This window comes from Protobothrops mucrosquamatus, unplaced genomic scaffold, assembly GCF_001527695.2.
Source record: "Protobothrops mucrosquamatus isolate PMUCROS unplaced genomic scaffold, P.Mucros_1.0 scaffold2960, whole genome shotgun sequence".
NCBI classification, from domain to species: domain Eukaryota; kingdom Metazoa; phylum Chordata; class Lepidosauria; order Squamata; family Viperidae; genus Protobothrops; species Protobothrops mucrosquamatus.
In genome coordinates this window covers 14,524-40,344 of record NW_015388983.1, presented here as the reverse complement: position 1 = coordinate 40,344, position 25,821 = coordinate 14,524, and the positions used below count along the sequence as shown (strand labels likewise).

The following is a 25,821-nucleotide window of genomic DNA, read 5'->3' as shown; positions in this document are numbered from 1 at the left end:
GTTGTAATATTGCCATATAAAATAGGTAAGGCTCTATTAAACATCATACATATGAAAACCAAGAAGGATGGGAGAAAATGACCTTTTTTTCAAATAAGGAGGATTAAGTGCTTTTATGGCTTTTCGTGGCTATTGCTTTCCGGAAGTCTTAGGCAATTTCAAGGTTGGCCTGGCTTGTGAAACCACACAACCTCTGCAGTTCTGTGGAGGTAGGTTTTATGGAGTAGGTTTTCTCCTTTGTCCCTTCTGCCCTCTGCACAGAGCGAAGGGTTTCTCTTTGTCCTTTTAAACAGGCATGGTATACATCAGTTTAAATGAGTTAATTAAAAATTATGGCACAGTAAAAATAAAATCACATAGACACACACGTGGACAAAGAAGAAGACATTTGTGGTATTTTTTTGCATAGAATGATTGAAGGAAAATTCACCATCTTGGATCAAAATGCTATTACAAGTGGGGTGGAAGTATTCACTGTTGATAGCTTATTTCAATCCTGGAAATAATACTACAGTAAATCAATTACTGTGACTGTTGCAAGGGAGGTTTCTGGGAGTTGCAAGAATCATGGCCAAAGCCAAGATTTTCCACTGGAATGGAAAAACTCCAAGGAATGTTGGGTGCTGTGACCTTGGGTCTTGCTGGACTCTCCTTCAAATAAGGAATTTTGCATTCCTCCAATATTCTGTTCTAAACAGCACCCTCCTACGGTTATAATCTTAGTTCATAAATCCAACGCAAAAAGTTAATTATGTCTGTCTCTGTAAACAAAACAAGGCAACGATCCTAAAGAACTTAGGGATTTAAGCCAACATCTTCCCTCAGACCTAGCGAAAATTTGTAGCACGTTTCCTTGCTACATCCTTCATAAACATGGGTGTGTTATTTGTAAGATGCCAGCCTTTTGCTTTTGATTGTCCACAAAATGTTCCTTGCTGTTTTGTTGGCTAGTACACAAGATAATTGCACAATGTACTCTGAAGAGTTGGTTTTAAAGGCGCAACATGCATTTCTCTCCGCTTTTTACCCCAGTTGGGTAACATGCATTGTTGCAAAAACTTGGAAGTTCAGCAGTTTATCAGCAATTTTGTTGTTGTTCCTTTTAATTCCAATAAACTGATGTTATCATTTGACATGGATAAAAAACCCTCCACTGAGTGCATTGTGTAAACAAATATGATATGCCCCATTTCATAGGCCAAATCCTTTTTATGCTATCATGAACTTTAGAACCTAATTTACTTATTTTTAAAAAGGCACCAACTACTTATGTGGGAAGCTTTGCTTGTTTGTAGTTATATTCACGCAACACGCTTAACCTCATAATTGAAGTAATCGAGTTTCTGGATTTTGCAGTACATTAACAGTAAGAAAATAACTGAAATCAGCATTAATGGGTGTGTGCATCCTGCCGCATTTGGGAAATAAAAAAAAAAACAGGGAGGGAACACAAGAGATGGGGTTATTTAAGACATGGATGTTTTGAGGAAAAAATTCATTTGGCCTTTCCTGGCCTGGTACTTTCTAGAAATACTGAGATTCAGTTAAAAGAATCTCAAAAGCACAACTATCTTTCTGTAGATTTTTAGGTCTTTTATTTTAAGCCGGGAATGAAAGAGGACAGCACAACTTCTACAGAAGAAGGAATTTCTTAATCTACATTGTTATTACTTAGTATGTTCCCCAGTTCCTCCAGAAAAAAATGGTTAAAGGTCTTCCTCAACTTATAACCTCAGTTGGGTCCAGAACTGCCATTGCTAAGGCAGTTGCTAAGTGAATCATGGCTTGATTTTTTTTTTTTGCCATGATTGTTAAGCAAATCAGTGTGGTTAAATGAATCAAGCAGTTGTTAAGAAAATCCAGTTTCCCTCATTGACTTTGCTTGTTGGAAGTTGGGTAGGAAGGTTATAAATGGGGATCATATGATCCTGGGATGCTACAACCCTCGCAAATATATTCCAGTTGCCAAGCACGCCAATTTTAACCATATGACCCTGGGAATGTGTGATGGCTTGTGTGAAGATTGGTCATCATTTACTTTTTTCACTGCTGTTGTAACTTTAACAGTTGCTAAACAAATGGTATAAGTCAAGGACTACTACCCGTATGTACTTTTTGAATTAGGTTTCCCTCTGTCTCTTATTTTCTTTAAAAAAAAAATTCAGAATTCCCCTTAAGCCAAGGCAGGAATCTTTCAACCTTTGAAATGCTAGAAATACAAGAAGCTCACAAAATGGCCGCCACGGCCCATTGGTGAATTCTAAGAAGGACCGCTATGGCAGTCGGGCCAATTTGAAGCTCCCATTTACCAGAAGTAAAACGATCAAGGATGCTCTTTACTACCTTAGTAATATTACAGTAGCTATTAGCTCATCTTTTGTTCTAAGACCAGGGACACACTTTCAATAGCAAAACACTGCTTTTGTCTTTTTCTGTGAGGAACACGCCTGGCCAACAGAGGCACTTCTGGACATAACACGACAGAAGCTGTCAGCTTTTCCCAAAGCTTATCAACTTCCCGTTAAAAATATTGCTTTGATTTTAAAAAGCGGAGTAGGAAATCTTGAAGTTGTTGAGGAAGATGTTTATAGGCACGTCGGTGCTATGAATTCCATGTTGAAGTTCCTGAAGCAAAGATGTGATTCTTAGAAGAAAATAATCTCCTTCTAGTTTGTGGCGTCTTTTTTTTTTTTTCTTTCCTGAGCTGGTAACATTACAGATGCAGTGCTACATACTACTTGGAAGTGTCATCAATCAGACAAGGAAATTCTGTTTTTTTCCCCTCTTCAACTGAGTTTTTCATATCTACAGGAGGGATTATTATGGAATGTGGCACATGGTACGTAAGCAGTGCCCCTATGCTGCTGGGCACAGAAAAATTAAATGCCAGCAAACAGAATAATAAGCTTGATTCTTTCCAGTATTTCTGGAAACTGCCTTCGAGAAAGAATCACAATGCCTTCATTCAGCTCATTTTCGACACAACAGATTCAATCCTCCTTCAATCTGGAGATTGCTGCATAATTCTGTGAAACGGTTACTGTATTACAAAGAGGACTTTTTTTTTAACGTTTGTCACATATACATATAGATTAAGGGAATGTCCCCAAGGTGCTTAAAAACAATATTTCGTAGCTTCCCAAATCCTTAAAGGATTAATGTCATTCAAGCCTCTGAGGCTTTTTTTCTTGGCAATTTTCACTCTATTCTAAAGTTTCATAGTGAGCTACTTTATTATTATTATTTTTCTGTTTGCTGCATGCATATGCTTTCCTTCATATAATGTGGGGTTATGGGCTTTCTTTAAAAAATATGGTTAAGTAAACATAATCAGTTTTAATAAAAAGATTGATGGGCAAAAAAAACCCCTCTTATTTCTGAAGCAAAAAGCACATTGCTTTACTTTTAAGGCAGAGGAAAATCTCTCTTATACGAAAGAGAATCCATGTGTTAAGATGCGGGCTCTCCTTTGCAGTTTTTATAACTGCCCATAATAAATCTGTTGCCATGAATTAATACATCCCGCTCTTTTGTAAGCGCTGGGCTTTGCTTAATCCTAGGCAAGAACAATAAAATTGTGTTTGACTTTTTTTCAATGGCTCCATCTTACTAGTTAAACAGTGCAGCAACCTCGTGTATTTCAGAGGCTTCTATGTGTGGCATGTGAGCTGCATCGTGCCTGTAGTGAGGCTTCATGGGACACCATTTTCCACACAGCTGTTAAACAGGCCTCAGGGCTTGCTTCCAACTTTGAACTTGAGGAGTGACTCAACTCTCAATCACAGAAAAGGATAGAATTATCTGAGCATTTGTTCAGTCAGTTCCCCGCCTAACATTCAAAGCTGGAAGTAAGCCTTCAGACCTGTTTAGCAGCTGTGTGGCAAATGTGTACCAAGACCCTTGGCCAGGGGTCTTCAAACTCGGCCCTTTTATGACTTGTGGACTTCAACTCTCAGAACTCCTCAACCAGCGTGCCTGGGAGTTGAAGTCCACAAGTCATAAAAGGGCCGAGTGTGAAGACCTCTGCCCTTGGCGACGAGAAGCCAAAACTAGTAATCTATTCCAATTCAGTTCCACAGCTGGTAACTTGAACGGTGGGCTTGTTGATACCTTCTGCCTGAAAGTGCTATTAAAAAGATTTCATACAAAACATGTCAAGCTCGGAACAGCTGTTCTGACCTTACCTGAAATAATTTGCTCCAGAAGTGTTTCAACTCTGAAACTTCTCTTTTGAATGGAAAACTCTTCTAGAGCAGCATTCTGGTAAAATCTGAACAAGCCACTCCAAAGGTTGAACAACTGTTCTGAGCTCTGGATATTTTGCATCTCTCTACTGTTAAGTATCTTTGGGCAATGATGCCCAACAAATCATATTCTCCCCAAGTCTCTTCCTTAAGAAAGACTAAAGAAGACTAAGGATTGTCACCTCAGCATGCACTTTTGGACAATTAATAGTGCACTTCTTTCTACCGTGTGGCTTTTTCCTTGACAACTCTACAATCATTCGTTAGATTTATCCAAAACAAAACTAGATACAGTATGTGTATAGCTTTGAATGACTGGGAAGAGCTTCCCTCGTCTCACACAACGTGAGTTATTTTGCATAAAGCCTGTAGAGACTTTCCATTGAATAGCAAATTTGCCTATACATATGTACACAGCGTATTAGAAGTTTTAGCTTATAGATCACTGTCTTCCTTTTTTTTTTTGTACGTTATACAAAAATATCAAGGATCTAAAGGGACATGAAGGAGGGAGACCACACAATCACAAGAACAGATGATTGTCTCGCGCTTTGCAACTTTGGCACCTTGGGTAATTGTGACCCATTCTCTGGAGGAAGATGTTCCCTGGCACAAAAAACAGCAACTTCACCTGATACACAGTGAAATGTGCTGCGATTCCCATGGGAGGTCAGAACAGTCTCCCTATTCCATCTGCTCAGGTGGACCAGCAGGGAGCATGGTTCTTGCCTACCCATCTCATATTATCTAAGCCTATGTAGTGTGTAAAAATATTCTCTTCACCGAGTCTGGTAGGCTGTGGCCACAAAGGTAACCTGCAGCTTCCTACCTGAGTTGGTATTTTTCTAGGATCCCAGCTGCAGAGGTCTTGGACCCTTTCCTACACTGCTGTCTCACTCTTCCAGAGACCTGTTTTCATACTGCTTGCATTGTCCGCACCACTGAGATTTATGTCATACTTGCTGCCCTTCAGGACCCCATTCTGATTGGCTGCATTGAGCGGGAAGGAGCGCCTCTTGGTCTCTCTTTCTACGGAGGGGTTGGCCTGATGCTTAAGGTTGTCTCTGCTGGCGCTTCTCCTCTGGCCTCTCCCAAAATCGGCAGGCTGGGGGCCACCGCTGCCGTCACTCAAGTCCGACTGCGTCAGGGTGGATTCCAGAGTCACAACTTTCCCTTGGTTCTGATTGTTCAAAGGGCTATTCCGGCTGCTTTGGTAACTCTCTGAATGACTGTTCTGAAGGCTCCCACTCTCGCTAGTAGGATGCTCTGAGGAAGGTCCCCGCATTGCCTTCAGACGCTGGTGCTTCCCTTCTCGATAGAGTTTAGTTCTGCTTTTATGGTACCTGGTGCGCCCATGGAGATTGTTCGTATACCTGGTTGAAGGGGTGCTCTTACTATTGGAAGGCTCTGCCTCTTCAAAGCAGGCAGTTGTTACTGGGTTACTGTCTGGCTGGGCAAGGGCCACTTGCAAATTGTTGAGCTTGCAGGGCCCTGGGGCTGAAATTGTGCTGGTAGGGGACGATGAAGACTTAATGGACTGAGCTACTTCTGGGTTGCAGCCAATGAAGACCTGTGAGCCACCTTCAACGCCCGCTCCAGTGTGCCCATAAGCCTGCATAGGTAAAGCATTCCTGTAAGACGGGCAACAAGTAAACCATGAATTCTGTACGTCTCTGCGCCGGGCACAGTGGTAGATAAAGATGAAAAATCCTAAGGCTCCAGCAGTGACTCCGTAGAGGCAACTGAAGACAACCTTCAGGAGGAACCAACGCTGAGATACTGCCATCGCTCCAAAGGTCCACAGAGTGAGGTATAGGAAATGGGTGATGATAAGGGCCCAGAGTTGCATCCCCAGAGAATACACACCATCAATATCAGCAGTGTGGGGGCTGGAATTCAGGGTGACTGAAAGCGACCCTGAATCGGTCAACAGGTTGCTACTGCCTCCGAAGCGTTGCCTTGTTTCCAAGGGCTTGGGTATTTCTTTGGGATCCTTAGCTCGGCACTGCAGACTGACTCCGGCACATAGGAAGTAAATCCAGGTGATGAGCAGAATGAAAGCTGCAGGCACATAGAATGCTCCAATGCTTGGTCGGCAAGCCAGCCAGCAGCTGGGTGGAGAAAGAAAAGGTTGGGCAAATTATGAATAGCTGCAAAGCAGCAACAGCTTTGCTGCTGTCTTTTGTGACAAACATACAATCTATGGTCTAGGACAGGGGTAGGCAACCTCGGCTCTTTTATGATTCATGGACTTCAACTCCCAGAATTCCTGAGTCAGGTATGCTGACTCAGGAATTCTGGGAGTTGAAGTCCATGAGTCATAAAAGAGCCGAGGTTGCCTACCCCTGGTCTAGGACCATTCGTCGTGGCCAACTCACCACGGGAGAAGAGTTACACTAATATCGAAGAAATGTTGGGATAGAATCATTAAATAAAGGATGCCAAAGGAGGAACAAAACGAAATGTGAATGACAAAAATTAAAATAATGTTTTAAATTATTAAATTGAATTGTTGAGTTGGCCGTGGCAAGTTGTCCATGGTGAATTGATCTTGGTGAGTTTTGTCCCATTCCATACAATCTCTTGGTTATCTTGACTTTAAGGCAGCTAAAGGGAGACTCTGGAAACCACAGATATGCAGGAGAGGGGACATCTATTTGTGCCTTACAGCGAAAAATATTTCAACCAAATGTCTCTATTCAGATAACCTATAGAATAGAATGCTTGTTAGTGCATACCTTGTTCTTTCTGAGATGTGGTAAGGTGGCACCTGAAGGATATTAGGCAGGATTTATGGGGCAAGGAAGTGGGAACATCTTTAATCCCCAAGAGATCGTTAAAAACTTGAAAACAGCACTGGGGATTTTTTTTCTCCAGTTTTTGGGATCCATTGAATTTATATGTGCAAGTAGATATAGTGGACCAGGAGTAAGGTGGATGGATTCAATTATAGTGGCAGTGAGTACACTGATGGAACATCTGAAGGATTAGGTTGGGGATAGATCATCCTGAAGAAGATCTATCTTTATGGCTGTTAAAAGTCAATACCAACTTGATGACTCATAATTAATGTTCAAGTAGGATCACAACCATGATACCTTAGGATGCAAATTGGAAATGATACCTTAAGATGCAAATACTTACTACGAGTCCTGATCTCCATAATTGTCAATACGAACTGCCGCTGTAATCCCGCAGATGATCAAAGGGATCCCCCCAGCAATCAGGTAGAACCTGAAAAGAAAACCAGAAAACACCATGCAGAATTCATCCTGTGAATTAGAGTCAGGTATCTATTGGAGATACAAGAACTAAACTCTAAACTGGATGCAATAATCACAGATTAGGCTCATGTAGCATATTGATCTTGAATTAACAAGCAACTGTTGTTTCTACACAACCTTCCTTGCATTTTGCATGAATATTCATCTGGTCCTATTTCCTTGTGTTTTTGGTATGAGTTGAGTATGGAAACCACCATAGAAAATTTTGCCAATTTTATTCTTGTATATTTTGTTCATTTAAGTGCTAATTTTCTCATTTCCTGCCCAGAATCTCAAAATGATTTATAAGGTTTGAGGGGAAAAAAATTGTTGTCCCAACAGCATAACAACCTGATTCAAGGAATTAAACAATGATTAATTTCCACCACCCAGAGGGTCACTATCTACCGCAACCTTCAGGTGTCTTCCAACAAGTCCTATAGTTCCCACTTCCTTAATACCGTAGCATTGGGCGAGGGGCAGGCTGAGTTGGTTCCCCTTCCTGCTGTTGGGGTGCCTTCCAGATGGATGCCTTGTAGATCACGCGTGCCATCACTGCCATCCACAGAAGAGTAGACAAGGAAGAATAATGGAGAATGATGCCAACCTGGGGATGTGGAGAACAGTCATATTGGAACTCAATAAGAGTTGCTACAACTTCCAGTACTTCATTTGTGGGATTGTCTATCCCTATAAGACTGAGGAGATATCAATATTATTCAAAGAGTGGGCAAATTAAAAAAAACAAAAACATTTTAGATGGGTTTTAGATGTTCCTTAAACTAGGACCATCTGCTTGATGGGTATGAGAATCTCAAAACTCTTGGAGGGTCATCAGCTTCCCAATTTTGCCTCAATGGTAAAGTAGCTAAGGGCTTGTGTGTGGATTTGCCTTCAAATTAACATCCTCGGCTGCCTGGCAATGTATCTTTTGTAAATCTGGGCTGATCTCTCAAGAAGGTAATCCTGTTAAGAGTGAAACAGTTTCATAATGGGGATGGTGGTTTTCAGGGTGGAGCATCTGTTCATTTGTTCCTTACCAAACAAATAGATGGCAACACGTAGATGGATCTAGAGATAGTTAGAAAGACAATCAAAGTGGCCAAAGTGTCCCAAAAATGCTTTTTCTAAAAGGCAAAAGTTGGACTTTCTTGTTTTTTATTTTATTTTAAAATGTTTTGCTTCTCATCCAAGAAGCTTTCTGAATGAGAAGCCAAAGAGTTTCAAAGAAAAAAACCCAAGAAAGTCCAGTTGCCTTTTGGAAAAAGCACCTTATGACCTGGGTGATTATGAATCTCCATAGATGTAACACAAATGTTATTACATAAATGACTATTTGCCCTACGACTTTATATGAATAGTCAAGAGCCTTAAGGTCCCTCGTACACACTACACCACACTAAAACTACACTATCCTTAAAGACAGGTGGGGTACACCTTCAACTGTCTAAACCTTTTTCCTATCGTTGTCGTTATCGTGAATCTGAATATATGGCGAAGTGTCGCGAAATCAGTCCCTCTCTAAGCGGTTTACAGAGTCAGCCTTTTGCCCCCAACAATCTGGGTTCTCGTTTTACCGACCTCGGAAGGATGGAAGGCTGAGTCAACCTTGAGCCGGTGAGACTCGAACTGCCGAACTGCTGGCAGCCGGCAGTCAGCAGAAGTAGCCTGCAATACTGCATTCTAACCACTGCGCCACCTCGGCTCGTGATGAAGGGGCTGGACTAGTTCCATGTTGCAAAAGGAACACTTGTGTGGTCTTGAAGCCATTTTTAGCAACTTCTCAGTGTTCCTTGTGTGTGAAGAAAACCTCTCAGTGATGTGTCATCTGGCAAAACCTACCAGCCCGCATTAATCAGATCCTGCCCTCATAACTCACAGCTTGGCAGACGGCTACGTAGTTGGTGAGAGTGATGCCACCTGCAAACACAGCTGACGTCATGGCGATGTGAAAGCAGAGATTGAGCAGCATATGCCAGCACTTCTGTGCAATATGAATGGTGCTGGAGAAAAAAAAACGGGGATAAGAAAATTTAAGAGATCAAACAGTAAAGCTTTGCAGGCAAGGGCCTTATATTCAAGTAAAGGTATCTCTGTTTGAAAGATAAGCAGGTGACGAGAGAGCCCTGAGTTTGACTCTGGTAGGGTGGTGGAGCTGTTATTCAAAGCAGAAAGAACTGGGCTAGTGTTATCACCAAGAAAAACCTGGGAAGTGACATCTTCTGGAGACATGCTACTGTAGCTACCTGCTCAGCAGTAGAGAGGATAATTTCAGGCAGCCCCCATGGAAGTTGAGATTTTTGAGTGGACACCAACTACTACATCTACTACTACCACCATTTGTCCGTGTCCTCGTCCTCTCGACACGTTGACATTTAATGTCCTACATCGTGGAGTCACCCTGAGCCACTCAGTACGCCCTTCAACGAGTCAAGGACATAAACTCTTATACAAAATAATCACGGATTATACCCTCCTCCTGTCCTATTAAGGCAGCTTCTATCAAAATCATCCCACGTGCAGCTGAAAGGCGTTATCTGGCCAATGCACCGTTGCCATTCACTCTGTCTCAGTTGAATCACATGGTCGTTCTTTGCGGGAGAACGGGAGGACAGAGTGGTGTCTAATCATTTTGAGATAATGAAAAAACTCGTTGCCAGCTATGAGGGGCAATGCTCACCTCTGTTTTAAAGCCATTGAGCCAGCACTGTTCGAAGACATTTCTGTGGTCACGTGGCCAGCACGATATCACAGAGCACTTCTACCTTCCCATCGAAATGGTACCTATTTATCTACTTGCATTTGTATGCTTTTGAATTGCTAGATTGGCAGGAGCAGGGGCGAGGACGGGAGCTCACCCCGTCATGTGGAGCTCAGCTCTCGAACCTGGACTGCTGGCTTTCCAGCCAACCAGCCCAACATCTCAACCACTAAGCCACTGCCCTGCCCTTGAGATACTGAAGGAAATGCAAAATATAACTCTAGTAAATAATATTACCATAACAATAATACATGCTAAGTCTTTATAAGTGTCCGTGGAGTAGGAAGGTTAAAATAGGTTTAAACGACTTGGCATATTCCAAATAATTTGGGACTACATTTCCTTTTAGCTCTACCCACTTTGACCAGGAGCAAAAGAAACTGGGAGCTATGGAGGTTATCTACCCTAGGTGGGGAACGAAGGAAGCTACACGCCATTAGGCATGAAGGTGGGAAACGGCCTGCAAGATCTTTAAGAAATGCATATAAAAGGGGAAGTGGTTTTTCTTGCTTTGTTGGAAGAGAATTTGGCAAACTTTTATGTGACGTAACCAAGGGCTAGATAGAAATGTAATAGTTCAGAGTGCCATACAACCGTCTCCTGCCTACCATCAGCACAGCAGTGTTGCTGAGATGTCGGCAGCTCACAGTCGTGAAGTTGGTTTCCTGAAGGATCAGCTGGCAACCTTCTGCTCTCCAGCCACCGTAACCACCCAGAATGTCAAAGTCCCAGAAAGCGGCTGTGCGATCTGTGCCCTTGTCCAAATGCCGCAACGATATGATGACTGGCTCGGTGAGATTGCTTACGCCGCAGCCATCTGAGGGGAGGCAGAACCAGGGGTTTATCAAAATGCAGTTCATGGAAGTGCTCAGAACTCAAAGCAACTTCAGTAGGTGCTTGTTTGCTCAAATAGGGTTTGCCTAGCTGGGTTAGGAGATCTTTTTTCAGGATCAGGACCCTTTCCTCACAGCCTAAGAGTTGCTTAAATAAATTCCACAGAGCTACTGCTCAGACAAGGGAAAGCAAATCAAGTTTGAGTCTTCTGATTAACAACAACGACGACAACCATATAAAGCACCAGCTGTTAGCGTCAACTTTATTTCCAAGGATGTCACACACAAGCCATAGGGCAGACAGGTCAAACACAAGGCCTGGGGGCCGGATGCGGCCCGCGAAGTGGTTTCATGTGGCCCGCGAAGCCATCCTGGAAACAGTGAGGGAACGGCCCCTGCTGCCTTGGCCCTGGCAGGCCGGGAGCCAATGTACAATTTTGTGGTGGCCATCTATGCTGAAACGCATTCAGTCTTAGCTCCACAAGGCCGTCTGGAAACAGCGAGGAACCAGCCCGTGCTGTGTTGGCCCCGCCCCCTGGGTGCATGCTGGGGAGGTGTCACCCTTTGTGAGGAATGAAGAAATGGACCATGCCTTGGCACTTGCCCCGGTCCCACCCCCTTCTGCCAGAGACCCTCAGATCTGTCCCACTCCTGCCCAGGCCCCGACAAGCACCCTTGACGCGAACGATGTAGAGCTGGCCATGCCCACCCAGTAGGCCATACCCACTCCATCCACGCCCATCCAGTAGGCTGCACCCACCCGGCCCCCTCAAGGGCAACCACAATGCTGATGCGGCCCTCAATGAAATTGAGTTTGATATCCCTGCCATAGGGTATTGTATAAAAATGGAAAATGACGATGCTTATGGGTTCTTCATTAGGAAGTGTGTCTACAAGGATGGAAAAGAGCATTCTAAGGGAGTGGGAATATCTCCACCTTGGTGGACCTTTTGGTGGCCCCAAAGGTGTTTTTCCAAAAGGCAACTAGATTTTCCTGGGTTTTTTTTTCCCTTGACAACATTTCGCTTCTCATCCAGGAAACTTCATCAGTTCTGAAGAACGAATTGTTGCCAAGGAAAAAAAACCCAAGAAAGTCCATCTGCCTTTCGGAAAAACACCTTTGCGACAACCGTGACGTGGATGATTGAGAATCTCTACAGACATTCACCTTCTGGTGGACAAGAATTTCCAGACCGGCCTCACTAACTCTGACCGTTGCTTTGTTCCCAGGCAATCCATCCCACAACAGCTGTCTTATGAGCATCTCCATGCCCTGGAGATGCTCATAAGCTGTCTTATGAGCATCTCCATGCCCTGGTCCCAAGTTTCCCAATGAAACGGTTCCTCCCTGCACTGGGGGTAGGGTCTCTCCTGTCCTTCTCTGCCACAGCAACCGGGGTCTCTTACGTGTGCTTGCATAGATCACTGGGGTGGCCACGCTGCGTCGCTTGCCATCATCGGCGAGGTGTGAAGAATTTCCCGTGCTGCAGAAAAGTTTTCCATTGCGGAACACCAGGAACTGAAGCTTACACCTAATGGGCACAGGCTGGTGGGGAGCTGGTGGGGAGAAGAGGCCCAGAGGCAGCTGAATGGAGGCCAGAGCAATGCTGTTCTAATGAGAAGAGGAATGAAGAAAGCTAAAGATGGGGCCTGGCCAAGCCAAACTCTTGCAGCCCTTCCCATAGTTAACCCCCATCTCCTCTCCATCCCAAAAGGGCTAGAGACACAAACAGTCAAAACACTGACACACCCAGACAAAATGAATAACAGAATAAGAGTGTAAAGGAAAGAGTTGGTTCTAGTCCAACCCCCTGCAGGAGACCCTATACCAGGGGTAGGCAACCTTGGCTCTTTTATGACGCGTGGACTTCAACTCCCAGAATTCCTGAGCCAGCCATGCTGAGGGGAAAGAGAGAGGTTTCCAAGCTGAGCCATGCTGGCTCAGGAATTCTGGGAGTTGAAGTCCACGTGTCATAAAAGAGCCAAGGTTGCCTACCCCTGCCCTATACCATTCTGGACAAATGGCTGTCCAATCTCTTCTTAAAAACTTCCAGTGATGGAGCACCCACAACTTCTGGAGGTAAGCTGTTCCATTGGTTTATTGTTCTCACTGTCAGGAAATTTCTTCTTAGTTTTAGGTTGCTTCTCTCTTTGGTTAGTTTCCAACAATTGCTTCTTGTCTTGCCTTCTGGTGCTTTGGAGAATAGGTTGACTCCCTCTTCTTTCATGGCCAAGGAATGGTTCAAAAAGAGAACAGTGCCATTTTTCTTGCTTAGTTAGGAAATACAACTTTTGATAGCTGTCCTTGCAACATTGATGACATCTCAATCCATTGACATATCTCAATCATTAATAGAAGAATATACTTTATTGGCCAAGTGTGACTGGACACATAAGGAATTTGTCTCGTGTGACCAATCATACTTGGCCAATAAAGAATAATCATCTCCTCCTCATCCTCCTCCTCTTACTCCGTCGCCTCTCCAATGATTGAGATATGTCAATGAGTTTTTCAGACATGTGTATAATGTTTTCCAGGCTGCTCTGGTTCTTATGCCTTCCATTCTGATATGAAAAACCTAGCAATATATGGAGCTTGCCTCAATGGAAAAGCTACATGCCATTTCCTCCATTTAAGCCCCATCCTCACCTATTGCTATGCCAGAGATAAGGAATACCTTCTCCATCCTATTACCTTCATCCACCAGAAAACCTTTCTTCTCCATCCCATCTCACCTTGATGTGGAAACTGGCCAAGGAGATGTTTGGTCGGCCTGTAGCACAACGGAACTTCAGCTGCTGGTCTGACAAGGATTCAGAAAACTGTTCCTGTCGTGGAGAACGGCTACCAAGATTCTCGCGCTTCTGAAAAGCCATGCAGCTCATGCCCAGGTAACTTTCTGGCATGATAAGGTAGGCTTCAAAGGCGATGTTCCTGGAGTTCTGCATAAACAAAGGCAAGAGCTTTGTGAAACCAAGCTACCCTTCTAGATACAGCCAATCCCATGTGGGTCATCTGTACTCCATCAGTCGTTCGCTTTTTGTCCTAGTCTGAAGTCTCTAGCTTTTTATACCTGCTATCCAAGTTCCTGGACAGATGGCAATTTTGTGGGATGTCTTCCCCATATTTGCTGCCCTGGTTATGGGCTCTTCTGATAGAAGCAACCACATAAAATCCTCTCCCTCTTTAAGATCTCCTAATAGCTTTTACACTGTGGTTGTGTGCTCCTCTGAGATACTACGGAGAGTTTAAAGCAATAGGAACATCGAGGAACCAGACAAGGAACTGAGGGGGGAGAAGGCAGAATCATCAGCAAGGAGGACATTTCAGCTGTCTCAACAGCTTGAGTCTCAACAGCTGTCCAAGAACACCAGTGGCTCCTTGTATATCTTAGTCTCAGTCAACTCATAATCCTTCCCACGGTATAATAATTCTCCTATTTCACCTGTGTTTGTTTTTATTCTGGATTTCTAATTCCTTGCCCCCCCCCCAAAAAAAACCATGTATTTGTAATTTGCCTTTTTGGCAGTACCCCCACACCTAAGCTTCAGGCTTCGCCTTTTACTCTGCCATTCCTCCCAGCTCACCCACTAGGAGAGCTTGGATCCCTACCACAGCCATATGCTGAGAGTTGGTGCTGACAGCATAAGTCGCAATTTTCTCCAAGGAGTGCACTATGCTGGTGCAAGCTTTTTCTTCAATCTGGGCCATCCACAGAACATGGTCATCCACCAGCATCATGTTACTTGCCATCTCCACAATGACGTCGGTCAGCTGGGTGAAAGCAGACAAAATTTGGGATATAAGAAACCGTCGAACATTTCATTCCAGATCAAAGATGTGCTTGTTAGGCCACCTTGTTAGGATTAGTAAAATATAGATGCTAAGATCGGATGGTGGCCACAGACTGCCCATCTTTACTTTAGACTTTCTATGTGTTGAGCGTATTTAGCAAAAAATAGAATGGGGACCCTCCTTTTCTTTCCTCACCATCGTGAATGTGGGAAAATGAGCACATGAGAGTCGGGTCCAAAGGTGAATGCACGTACCTGTTTGATCTGGTCTACGTAACCAGTGAACTTTTCAATCATCTGAGACACATAGATGACATCCATCATATCTGAGAAGTTTGCAGCTTCAGCTGTGTAGACCCGCAACTGGTGGGCTAAGGTTAGTGCATTTGAGGCATTGATGGGCATCTGTCAGCAGATAAATGGAGATAAATGTCAAAGCAGTCTAAGCTCCCTTTCCCCACCCCCAAATATCCAACAATGCTTAATTTACAAAATGGTGGAGATAGTTGGCTTAAAGCCTGCTTAGCTGCAGGGTTAAGTTTTTCGTCAGTTCTTCAATCTCAATGTAGTATAATATAAAAGGAAAGAGCCACCACGTTTGAGAGGAGGACTGAGATCTGCCAATGCAGATGCCACCCTGTGAGGGTTCAAAGGATGTAGTCAAAGTGAAGTAATGACGATGATCAGGCCAGCCCAGTCAAGTGTGGTCTGCTATAATTTGGAAGGCTGCAAGAAAGGGGCTCATGCACCCTGTGGTGTCATGTGGACCACAGTGTTACAGGCGGATGGACAAATGGGAGACATGGAATCTGTTGGGATTAATCACTCTTGGTTAAAGAGGACTGCATGGTGGATAATTGAGAAAGAGACATACCAAAAATAATACAATGTGGAAAGCTGGATCTAGTTTGTTATAAATAACAAACTCAAGGGCTAATTGTATAAAATGAAGTATAGTAGGGAAGGATGTACAAAACATGACCAGGGAAAGGTACGGCCTTAAACAATGAAGTATATGGGAAGATATGTAGAGAAGTTGTGACTTAATAGTACTGCTAAACATGTAAAAAAAAAAAAAACCACAGAAAGGAGTAAGTGGGTTAATGCAGTGCTGACATGGACCAGATGGATTTCTAAATCTCAGGTAGGTTAAGAGTAAATTCATACATAGCCAGCAGTGGAAAGGGCTCTCCACGTGCTTCAAAACATTCACTTTGTCATTTTGTTTTGTATCCCTTGAGCCACCCCAGAAAATAATCTCCTTCTTGGAATGAACCAGCAAGTCTTGGACAAAACTTGTGGGCATTTCTTGCTGCACATTCTGAGTCGGTCTGCGAAATGCTCAAGGATAACCAGATGGAAACAAAGAGGGATGAGCCCTTATTGTCCTACTCACCAGCACAAAGGTGTAGAGCACACGGGTGATATCATTGGTATACAAGCAGTGTGAATAGTCCCCTTCCTCCCAGCGGCCTGTGCGGTCACAGTGCCTCCATGCCTGCTTTTCATGGCCAGAGCCTGCATTCCCAGAAGTGAAGGGATACTGGAGGCAGGATTGATAAGCAGTGATGCCAGCCAAGGTCCGGGGCCACCTAGCGCCAAAGAGGAGAAGACCACTTATGTCCATCTAATCTAATGCTGAGGTTAGATAGATCCCAGAAAAAATGGCTTATGGAATCAACCAAGGCAGAGTGAAGGAATTATGGAGGGTGGCATAAGAAGGCTGGAAAGTAGGGATAAGGTGGGGGGGGAGGGTGCAACTTTAAAGATAATGAGGCTTCTACCATGTGGGGGCGGGGAAAAATTCCATTGCTTCAGCTCAGGGCTGGGAACATAGGAAGATGTCAAATGCCAATTATTTTATGGAGTGATTTATTTGCCTCTTGGAATGCTCTCCTTGGCTCAGCAGCTTCCAACATCTGGATCGGAGAATTTTGAGGCCGCTTCCCTCCCCATGCCAGCAGTAACAGCTGGATGAATTGAGCAAAGGCAAATGGAGATCAGAGACCCTCCCCCACCTTGGATGCCACCTGCCAAAGCAAGTTTCTTTCTTGTCCCACAGCTCAAGCAAGTTTTACATTTGGTAGGGCAAGGAAGACCTTAGCACAGTGGTTGGCAACCTTTTCTTCAACCCTGGACCTCCTTTAAATACATTTTGTGACCACCGATCATGGCCACAGACCCCCAAGACTTCACTCAAGATTTAAACATTTTTAAACATGTCTTTAAGCCTTCATGACCCCCTGTAATGACATTACAGCCGCCCCCCCAGGGGTCCACGGACCACAGATTGAGAACTCTGCCTTAGCACTAAGGATCAAATCAGATCAAATGAAAAGCAGATCACTAGTTCTCTCCCTCCATCCTCTAAGAATAATCTTTCCTCCAGCAACCCCTTCCAAAAAAAAGAAAAGAAAAGAGCATTTGAATATATTGGCCAGCTGTAACTGACAGAACAAACTAGCACAAATCAGACACATAATTCCTTAGCTGTTTGGAAGCCAACAATTGGGGAGGGGAGGGGTATGGGAGCTGTGCTGCTGATTGATGTAGCAGGGGGAGGGTTTTTTTCCCCTCCCACAATATGTTTATAATGAGCACCAAGACCCTTAAGGAGCATCTCTCCCATTCTCAAATGAGGCAAGAAGGACTTTTGGAGTTGGGGAGGGAATATTTTCATGTGGAAGCTTAGAGCAAGGAGCTGTGAGTTTAATTTTGGAAAACAGGTTCCCCCCAAAGCACGGCAGTAGCACCCCGAGGCTAACAAGAGCGGATCAATATATACGGCCTTCTGGATGGGACTTTTTGGCATGCAGTGGTTCAGTTAAACTGTTTGCCAAGCTCTTGGAATCTTGATTTTTTTCCCCCCAAGCAAGAAAAACCCTCTGGAATTGTGAAAAGTAAGGTAAGGTAAGGAAAGGAAAGGAAAGGAAAGATGGGTGGCCAATAAATGTTATAAATAAATAAACAAATGAAATGAAATAAGGGAAGGGAAGGGAAGGGAAGGGAAAGGAAAGGAAAGGAAAGGAAAGGGAAGGGAAGGGAAGGAAAGGAAAGGAAAGGAAAGGAAAGGAAAGGAAAGGAAAGGAAAGGAAAGGAAAGAGAAGGAAAGAGAAAGAAAAGGATAGGGTAAAGATAGGGAAGGGAAAGGAAGGGGAAGGAAAGAAAATATAAATATGCCATCTCTCCATCCTTGTATGGAATCCTCTCTCTCTCTCTCTCTCTCTCTCTCTCTCTCTCTCTCTCACACACACACACACACACACACACACACACACACACACACACCCTTTCCGTAGTAAAATAAAATGCAATAAAATAAAATCCAGAAGTCGATTCCTAACCATCTCTTTATTCATCTGGCATGCAATCAGGTTCCCGCCAGGGATTTCCTGAAAAGGAGGAATCTTGCAAAAACAGCTCTTGTGTGCAACAGGCCAGCAGGCCTTTGGTCCCCACCGGGATACCCGATTGGGCCACAGATGGGGAAGATCTTCCCACCCTCCGCTAGTCTGCTGCTGCTGCGGCTGCTTTTCCTACGTCTAATCCCAGGCTCTTATCCTGCTCACGCAGGCTACGGGTGGAAGGAAGGGGAGGGGAGTTACAAGACAGGCCCCGCTGTTAATTTAAGCCACATTGACTTGCACAGTAATTTATATTCCATCAAGACCCCGCCAAGGTTACAGCCGACTCCCTGAGCCTTTTTTCTCCTGCCAGAAAAATTCCAACACCTCCTGTTTCTGGAGCCTGTCTGCACTGCCAGAGCGGGCCTCTCAGATGGCCTCCCTTGCAACAGATGCTTAATCATTCCCAGGCTGCCATGGCCAGCAGAGATCCCAAATCCCTCGCTGACTTTGCCTTCCCTGGGAGGGGTGGGGGAGCTCTTTTGGCAATAGGATTCAGACAATCCCTCGGCAGCTGCTCCTCCAGCCCAGCCCTTGTCCAGCAGGGCTGGAAAGACAGCAGAAGCTCAAAGGAAGCGGCTTCACCTTCCCGTCTTCTCAGTTAAAGAGTGATGTGTGTGTGTGTGTGTGTGTGTGTGTGTGTGTGTGTGTGTGTGTCTCCTACGATTGCAACAAAGGCTCTGCTCCTTTTGGAGTTGGTTTCCTGGGAAAAGCCAACTTCGGCTCTCCGCGGAAGATGCTGGTGCTCCTTCGGATTCCGGCCTTTGCCTGCAAGTCTACTGCCAATGCACAAGAGGGCAGAGATGGGCAAAAGAGAAGGCGATTTCCCTTGAGTTGATGCAAGCAATTTCTGCTAGAAATCAGTGTGCTAGAAGAAGGGTGCCACAAGTAGGCTGGTATAGACTTGAGGTAGGCTCTGCTCTCACGACGTGCTTCAACTCACGCAGAGATGCTGCTCTACCTTGGCTAAGCTGCTTTGCCAGTTGAAAATACTTTAGGGCCATCTCTTTGAAGAAGTGCCTCCTTGAACCCATGGCCTCTTTCAAATATTTGCACACAGTCCCAGAGACTTAACTCCTTGTACGTGACAGAGTTAGGGGGGGAAAAAAGTTTATGGCCATCCTTGTTTTTTCAGCAAAGTTCTCCATGTGTATAAAACTACAAGCCAAAGCTCTTTAGACTTTGTATGGCTCTTTGTTCTATCTTTTCCTCATTGATCATTTTTCCATGGCTGCAACTAATTAGGAAAAATTGGGTTTGCCAGACTCAAGTGTACTGGCTGTTCCCCAGATATTTAGCTTCGGGTTTTTTTTTTTAATTTCTTGGATGCGGCTCACACTCTTGTTTCTTAAACCTTGAATCTTTCACTCGTTTATCTGTTAGGGGTCCCCAACCCCTGTTCAATGAACCAACACCAGAAAGTGGTCCATGCAAACAAGCGAAGCCCCATCTGCAGAATGCAGGCAGCACGAAAAACCACATCCCCTCCGATCTGAAGGAAACCTCTCTCCAGGGAACTGGTCTCTGGTGCCCAAAACGTTGGGGACTGCTGATGTAAGTTATCATTGATTTCAAACGTCCACCCTGTTTTTCTTCAAAAGTTGATTCTCCAGCAGCTGAACACATAAAGGGATAGAGCAAAAACGAAACCATTCCCTGTTGAGACAATTTCTTTCCACACTGGCCCATGAGTAGAATGAGTAGAATTCTGGACCAGTCTGGGGAACCTAGATCAGTGGTGGTGAACCTATGGCGCGGGTGCCAGAGGCAGCACTCAGAGCCCTCTCTGTGGGCACGCGCGCCGTCGCCCCAGTCCTAGGCCTTCAGCTGGGTTTTATAAAACCTTTTCGCTTTAGGCCTCCGCCGCCGTGTGAAAAAAAAAAAAAGGTTCAATCAGTCAATTTCAACTTCTCGCGGGAAAAAAAAGATCTTGCAAAGTTGGAATTGATTGAACTTTTTAGTCCCACCCAGTCTACCGTTACCACTGCAGCCACGCCCACCCAATGGGCCACGCCCACCCAATGGGCCACACCCACCCGGCACTCGACGATGCATAAGTGGGTTTTGGGTTGCATTTTGGGCACTCGGTCTCTAAAAGGTTCGCCATCACTGACCTAGATGGTCGGTTCTGCCCGTGATAATAGCTTCTGCCACACTTTGGCCCCTACCTGAAGTCTCCACGGTTATTGGTAACCCGCTCCGGTGAGCAGTACGAGGCTGAGGTCTCCAGCACAACGATCTCCACCTTCTTGCTAACGTTGCCCTGGGCAGTGGAAATGGTGCATTCCCATTCACCACTAGCCGAGACATGGATGTTGGACAGGATGAGCTCACTGCAAACAGAGAGTGCTTTTAGAAGAGAACATGGGCTGACGGTCAACCCATGTTCCTCTCGTTACATCACAGTCTTGACCAACCCATATTTCCTCTCGTTACATCACAGTCTTTACACACAGAATTAGCAATATATAGTTGCTGGGAACTGAAGCAGGAACTTTGGAAGAGGTGTGGACATGCCCACTGCATCTCTCAGTGCCTCCTGAAGTACTGCCTTTTCCTAGACTTACGGGGAGCCACATAATCCCAGGAATATACGCATTTGATTTAGAAGGCATCAACAGATCCTACTGCATGGCTAATTAAAATGCCTACTATCACGGTTGTGCAGGAGAAGGCATGGTTACTTTAAGGAGGTGATGAGACCTGTGGAAAGCATGCATCCATCTTTTCCAAAACATTTTGTTATATTCTTGATCCAAATAGCTGCCCATCCTAATAGAAAAGTTTTCAGAGTTCAATACAGAACAGATTTATTAGCAGCAATTCAAGTAAGATTAATTATTATAATGTCATACAGATCACCCAAACCTACAGGTATTTCTTTTGTAATGCCCAATGGAGGTCTTTAAAAATGGGGGAGGGTATACAGTATTTATTGGGTGGTTGGAAGTGACCAGAGAGAATTCCAAAATGAAGCCAAAGACAGAAATTCTACTAAGTTATTTTCCAGTTAATAGATTTATTTACTGCCTTCTGGGTGAGTAGGATAAAAAGAACTACATATATATTTAAACATAAAAGAATAACACATGCAAGTATCTGCAAATGCCTGAAGGAATAAGCATATATTTTCAAGACTCTGAAAAGATAGCAGTGTTGGCATTGGGCAAATCAGTTTGGGTGGGAATTCCAGAACAGGGTGCCACCACCAAGAAGGCAGCCACCAGTCTTCTTTCCAGGATCTTTTGCTTGGAATCAAGTCAAACCCAGCTACAAAAAAATGAGCTAAATGGTTATATGTCCATCCCTGTTCTCTGAAGTTATTGCTTATGTGTGAATCAAGAAGACATTCTTTCTAAACCTTAGTTCTTACTGGTATTAGTCAACATCAACTCACCCAATGACTGTGTTGGTGGAAATGCCAAGTGCCCAATGCTAGACCAAAGACTGGAAACAACCAGGAAAGAACTTTTCCCTCTTTGACCCACCCAGCTCATCCCCTAGTACAGACATGTCAAACACAAGGCCCGGGGGCTGGATGCGGCCCGCAAAGTGGTTTCATGTGGCCCACAAAACCATCTTGGAAACAGTGAGGGAATGGCCCCCTCTGCCTTGGCCCTGGCCCAGACCGGCCGGGAGCCAATGTACAATTTTGTGTGGCCATCTATGCTGAAAGGCATTCATAGCTTCATAGCTTAGCTCCATAAGCCCCCCCCCCCCGCATGGCCTGAGAGGAACAGTGAGGCTCCTCCAGTGGACCATGCCTTGGCACTTGCCCCAGTCCCACCCCCTTCTGCCAGAGACCCTCAGATCTCTCCCACTCCTGCCCAGGCCCCCACAGGCACCCTTGACGCGAACGATGTAGAGCTGACCACGCCCACCCAGTAGGCCACACTGACTCCATCCACGCCCACCCAGTAGGCCGCACCCACCCTGGCCACACCTACCCGCCCCCCCAAGGGCAACCGCAATGCTGATGCGGCCCTCAATGAAATTGAGTTTGCCACCCCTGCCCTAGTACCTTGTGATTAAAGTGCAATCGTGAACGAGGCTGTCCTCTAAGATGATGCCGCTAGGTTCATCTTCTTGTACCAGTGCATGGTTGTGATACCAGAGGATGTGTGTGCTGTTGTCCAGGTAGGTGGCTGAACACTGGAAAGGGAGTCGGTCTCCTTGGAAGACAACTTGCCTCAGGGAGGGGATTAGCTGATGAGTATGCAGCTCTGGGGACCCTTCTGTGGGTAAAAGAGAGAGAGAGAGAGAGAAGACCTTACTTAGACTTTAGGGAAAGGGAGAGAAGAAAGCCTAAATCCGGGGTGTCCTGAACCGTCTCCCTGAAAGCTTCCTATCAAAAGGCCCACTTGGTCAGCAGTCAAAGTAAGTTATGCTCAACCCTTCAGTGAAAAGAAATCAATACATCCAGAAGGACATACCCCAGAAACGCTTGTTTATATGTCTACTTGGATTTTTTTTCTAAGATTTTTTTTTTAATCCTGCTTTTATTCTTCCATTAATTCAATGTTCATATGGTTACTTAAAAAAGAAAAAGAAAGAAAAGTTGCTAAATTCTAAAGGTAAAAGGTAAAAAAAGTAAAGGAGTGCCTGCAGATTTTACTCCGCTAGTCATGGCCAGCTATGTTCAGTGCTCGTCTTTGTCTCAAGGCCATTGAGCCAGTGCTGTCCGAAGACAACTCCACGGAGCAGTGTTGCCTTCCCACCAAAGTGGTACCTTTTTATCTACTTTCAAACTGCTAGGTTGGCACCAGCGGGGGTGAGGACGGGAGCTCACTCCATCGTGTGGAGCTCAGATCTTGAACCTGGACTGCCAGCTTTCCAGCCAACGAGCCCAGCATCTTAACCACTGAGCTATCACGCCACCAAATCCTGCATGAAGTCAACATGAAACTGTACGCTGAACGACAGAATGTGTACAGACTGGCCCAAGGACCACATGTTTCCAAAGCCGCCTGTCTGCTTTGCTGCTACACTACTCCACGTCTGCCAAATTTTTGCAAGGTATCTGGGGATTGTACTTTACACCACTGCTCATCTGGGTAAGATTCTGCTGCTTCTAAGAGCTGCCAGCAAGGAAAAAAATGTCTTTCCATCATGGATGGTGAAGGAGAGCCAGCTACTCAGGCTATACTGTGGGAAAGAAGAGCCATGTTGAGGACACCCATCAGCTGAGAGAAGATGACCTCAGGAATTTTTCCCTGCAAGCATCCCGGAGGAATCATGTTGCTTTGCTTGACGTAGGGGCTGGCGGTGAGGTTTTTGGTAAACCGCTCTGAAGTCCCCTTGGGATTACAAACTGAAGTAGACACGCTTTACACGTTGAGCTGTCATCTTTCAGTAATCAAACCTGAGGAGATTATCACTTGCAGAGGTTTGCAGCTGGCCACCACTCCCATCCCTTCATAATCCCTTAGCATAATCCATGCTAAGCGGTAATAGCATGCCAACCATCTGTTGAATGAAGGATGGAGTAGAAGAAGGGATGTATCCCTGAAGGAGAAAGTAGCATTGGACTACTGAACAAATCTCCTTTGCACACCAAGCAAACTCACTCAACTCAGGAAGGTGCCTCACCACAGCGCAGTTGACTCTCTCTGATGTTTCGTAGTAGCTTCCCGTGCAAGTGGCTGGGGTAGACACACACCGTCTTATCAGATACCTGGACAGAATGGCTTTGGGACCAGGCTAGGACCCAGCGCAAATGGCAATCGCAGGTCAGATATTCATTGGCAAAGTCACTGGAGAACAAGAGAAATGCAAATTGAAGAAGAAGTGCCGGTGAGGAAGATTTACACAGGAAAGAGCAGAAAGAGATGCCTGTCCACCCCTGGAGAATAACAACAACAACACAAATTCTAGAAAGCTCTAGCACAGTGTTTCTCAACCTTGACAATTTTAAGGCATGTGGACTTCAACTCCCAGAATTCCACAGCGTCGTTACGACCGACACCTTAAGACCCTCAACTTCAGGTGTACGGAATTTTAACAGTTCCAACTCTTTGTGACGAGATCGTAGAACTCCATGGTGTCACTTGTACCTCCTTGGAACAGGTATCGACCCACTACCGAACCAGATAAGAGGGGTCTCCTGAAGCTTCCCCTCCGGTCACACCGACTCGTACTGTCTTTCTGCCAGATGTCCCACCAACCCCAGCATAATCACTTCCAAAAGTTAACTGCTTCCTCTCTGCTGTTTCCTTTGACCAACAAAAGAAAAAATACTTACAGAACTTTCAGAGACAGCAACTCATCAAAGACTCCACTATGGAGGGTGGCAAAGATATTTCCTGATATGTTCCTGTCAAAGAGATGATATCAAAATAAGATAAAATGTATGGGATCAGACCAAGAGGCCTACCTAAGTTGAGATTTCATCGTTCTTCAGAGAAGTCTTTGGATGGTAGGAATCTTATTCTCTTTGCAACTCGTACTTAGAGAGAAAAACACCCTTTCTCTGAATATCACAGCTCCACAGAGCCCTCAAAGCAAATGATGGTATATATATTTTTTACTAATTAAAGTCAATTTCCCTCACTTCATCTTTTGGCTATGGATTCCCTAAATTTACTGTGAACCAAGGAATGCAATAGAGGGTTTAATTTATTTTTTGAGGGGGGAGGCAAGAACAGAAGCCATGGCAGGAGACCATACAGCATAAACACGTCCGATTGTTGTGTTGCTGTTTCTGACTGGAGTTCTCTCCTACAGAATCTATCAGGAGCTTGCAAAGAAGAACAGCACCCATCCCAAGACCATCTGCTCTAGGGATGAGAGTGTCCATCTGAGCCTCCCTAGGTTGCTCACTCCTATAACAGCTGGATATAATACAAAACAGAATTACTGCATATAATGCCCGAGTTTCCTGGTTTTCTTATTCCCTTCCTATCCCTTGTCCCTCCTGTACCATTTCTTCCTTAATTAGTAAGCCCCAAGACAGGAACTTCTGTCTTTTATTGTTCTGTACGTTCCTCTACGAACTTTTCACAGAAAGTATCGGTATAAAAGCTAAGAGAAATGGCTATAAAATAACCAAGAGACTTGCTGGATCAGACCAAAGGGCCATCTCATCCAGCACCTTCCTGTCTTCTCCAATTGCCAGAAAGCAATCTAAGAGAACCCCAGAAACCCAGGACAGATAATAAACCTCTTTCTACTCTTTCCCCCAACAACCCACTGCTTTTATCTTAAGGGTGAATCATCACTATGACTAATAATGAAGAGAAGGACGAGGGGGGGACATGATAGCAGTGTTCCAATATCTCAGGGGCTGCCCCAAAGAAGAGGGAGTCAAGCTATTCTCCAAGGCGCCTGAAGGCAGGACAAGGAGCAACGGATGGAAACTAATCAAGGAGAGAAGCAACCTAGAACTAAGGAGAAACTTCCTGACAGTGAGAACAATTAACCAGTGGAACAACCTGCCTCCAGAAGCGGTGAATGCTCCAACACTGGAAGTTTTTAAGAAGAGACTGGACAGCCATTTGTCCGAAATGGTATAGGGTTTCCTGC

The 25,821-nt window shown here is 44.8% G+C and overlaps 1 protein-coding gene across 1 annotated transcript in view; it reads right to left on the bottom strand.

Moving 5' to 3' along the window:
- Positions 1 to 4,718: 4,718 nt before the first annotated feature.
- Positions 4,719 to 25,821, bottom strand: part of ADGRA2 (adhesion G protein-coupled receptor A2) — a 24,022-nt gene continuing 2,919 nt past the window's right edge. The window contains exons 3-17 of the mRNA XM_015826104.1: positions 24,542 to 24,613; positions 23,890 to 24,053; positions 22,322 to 22,535; positions 20,469 to 20,633; positions 16,293 to 16,488; positions 15,152 to 15,301; positions 14,715 to 14,876; positions 13,838 to 14,044; positions 12,509 to 12,713; positions 10,877 to 11,085; positions 10,025 to 10,098; positions 9,387 to 9,510; positions 7,969 to 8,114; positions 7,389 to 7,478; positions 4,719 to 6,355 (exon numbers count right to left, since the gene is read on the bottom strand). Coding sequence (XP_015681590.1) covers positions 5,125 to 6,355; positions 7,389 to 7,478; positions 7,969 to 8,114; positions 9,387 to 9,510; positions 10,025 to 10,098; positions 10,877 to 11,085; positions 12,509 to 12,713; positions 13,838 to 14,044; positions 14,715 to 14,876; positions 15,152 to 15,301; positions 16,293 to 16,488; positions 20,469 to 20,633; positions 22,322 to 22,535; positions 23,890 to 24,053; positions 24,542 to 24,613 — 3,409 coding nt within the window. The 3' untranslated portion in view covers positions 4,719 to 5,124. The remainder of the gene's footprint in view (positions 6,356 to 7,388; positions 7,479 to 7,968; positions 8,115 to 9,386; positions 9,511 to 10,024; positions 10,099 to 10,876; positions 11,086 to 12,508; positions 12,714 to 13,837; positions 14,045 to 14,714; positions 14,877 to 15,151; positions 15,302 to 16,292; positions 16,489 to 20,468; positions 20,634 to 22,321; positions 22,536 to 23,889; positions 24,054 to 24,541; positions 24,614 to 25,821) is intronic.